The 1,405-nt window shown below is 51.4% G+C and overlaps 1 protein-coding gene across 1 annotated transcript; it reads left to right on the forward strand.

The window, feature by feature from the left end:
* Positions 1–115: 115 nt before the first annotated feature.
* LOC105556235 lies at positions 116–1,274 on the forward strand (the record flags this gene model as incomplete). The annotated part of the gene is made up of 1 exon (XM_012003320.1): positions 116–1,274. A coding segment is annotated over exon 1 (1,159 nt), but the record flags the coding sequence as incomplete, so codon positions are not given.
* Between the last annotated feature and the right edge of the window lie 131 nt (positions 1,275–1,405).

Below are 1,405 nucleotides of genomic sequence, written 5' to 3' on the forward strand. Positions count from 1 at the left end.
CCCCCTACGGCCTATCGTCAGCAACATCGGGGGCCCCACCTACCAACTAGCCCGCTACCTCACCAAACCCCTCCAAAAACTCACCGGCCTCAACGACTCCCACATTAGGAACTCAATGGACTTCGTGAACAGAATAACCAAGATCAAAACCAAGCCCAACGACATCCTGGTAAGCTTCGACGTGGTTTCCCTGTTCACCAACGTCCCAGTCCAAGACACTCTGGACATCATCAGGACATCCAAAGAGATTCCATCCACCCTGTCCCCATTAATAGAACACTGCCTCAACTCCACCTATTTCCAATTCGAAGGAGAATTCTACGAACAAACCACGGGAGCAGCAATGGGATCCCCGATATCACCCATCATCGCAAACATCTTTATGAAACACTTCGAGAATGAAATCCTGAAGAAGGCCCCACTAAAACCCTCCACATGGTTCCGGTACGTGGACGACACCTTCGTCATCTGGAACCACGGAAGGGAAACTCTACCTCAATTCCTCACTTTCATCAACTCCCAACATCCCAACATCCAATTCACAATGGAGAGCGAACAGAATTCCCAAATCCCCTTCCTGGATGTCCTGGTCCGTAGGAACGAAGACGGCACCCTAAGCCACAACGTCTACCGCAAACCAACGCACACGGACCGATACCTCCACGCAAACTCCCACCATCACCCCGCCCCAAAGTATTCGGTAATCAGCTCTCTAGTCCACAGAGCACTCTCCATCTCGGAACCAGCCGCCCAGAACGGAGAGCTAAACCACCTTCACCGAACCCTGACCAGAAACGGATACAGCAGCAGAAACATCAACCGTACCATCAATAATCTGACCAACAAGGAATCCGGCCAGAACAACACCACGACACGAGAGACAGAGAAAGAGAAGATTAAGGCAGTAGTACTCCCATACGTCAGAGGCACCACGGACCGCATCAGCAGAATCCTGAGCAAACAAAACATCAAAGCGATTTTCAAACCTTGCAACAAGCTCTCAAAAATGCTCCCCAATCCCAAGGACCGGAGACCCCCTTTGACAGCCCCAGGGGTTTACAAGGTCCCATGCTCCTGCGGCAAAGTGTACATAGGAGAAACCGGGAGGAAGATTAGTACACGAATCAAAGAACACCAGCGATGTACCAAATACGGCAACTTCTCACAATCAGCTCTAGCCGAACACAAGATCGAGACCGGACATGCCATCCAGTTCGACAAAGCCACCATGCTGGCCCCGTCCCAAAGCTATTTCGCACGGAAACACCGCGAAGGCATAGAAATCTTGAAACACCCTGACAATCTGAATCGCGACACAGGCTATCAGGTGAGCCCGATATGGCACACCGCCCTCCCGGTTTTTTAAAAAAACTGTCAGCCGGCATAGGCTGACCCCCCTCCCTTT

This window comes from Vollenhovia emeryi, unplaced genomic scaffold (genome assembly GCF_000949405.1).
Source record: "Vollenhovia emeryi isolate VEMERY1.0 unplaced genomic scaffold, V.emery_V1.0 DF948968.1, whole genome shotgun sequence".
Lineage (NCBI taxonomy): Eukaryota > Metazoa > Arthropoda > Insecta > Hymenoptera > Formicidae > Vollenhovia > Vollenhovia emeryi.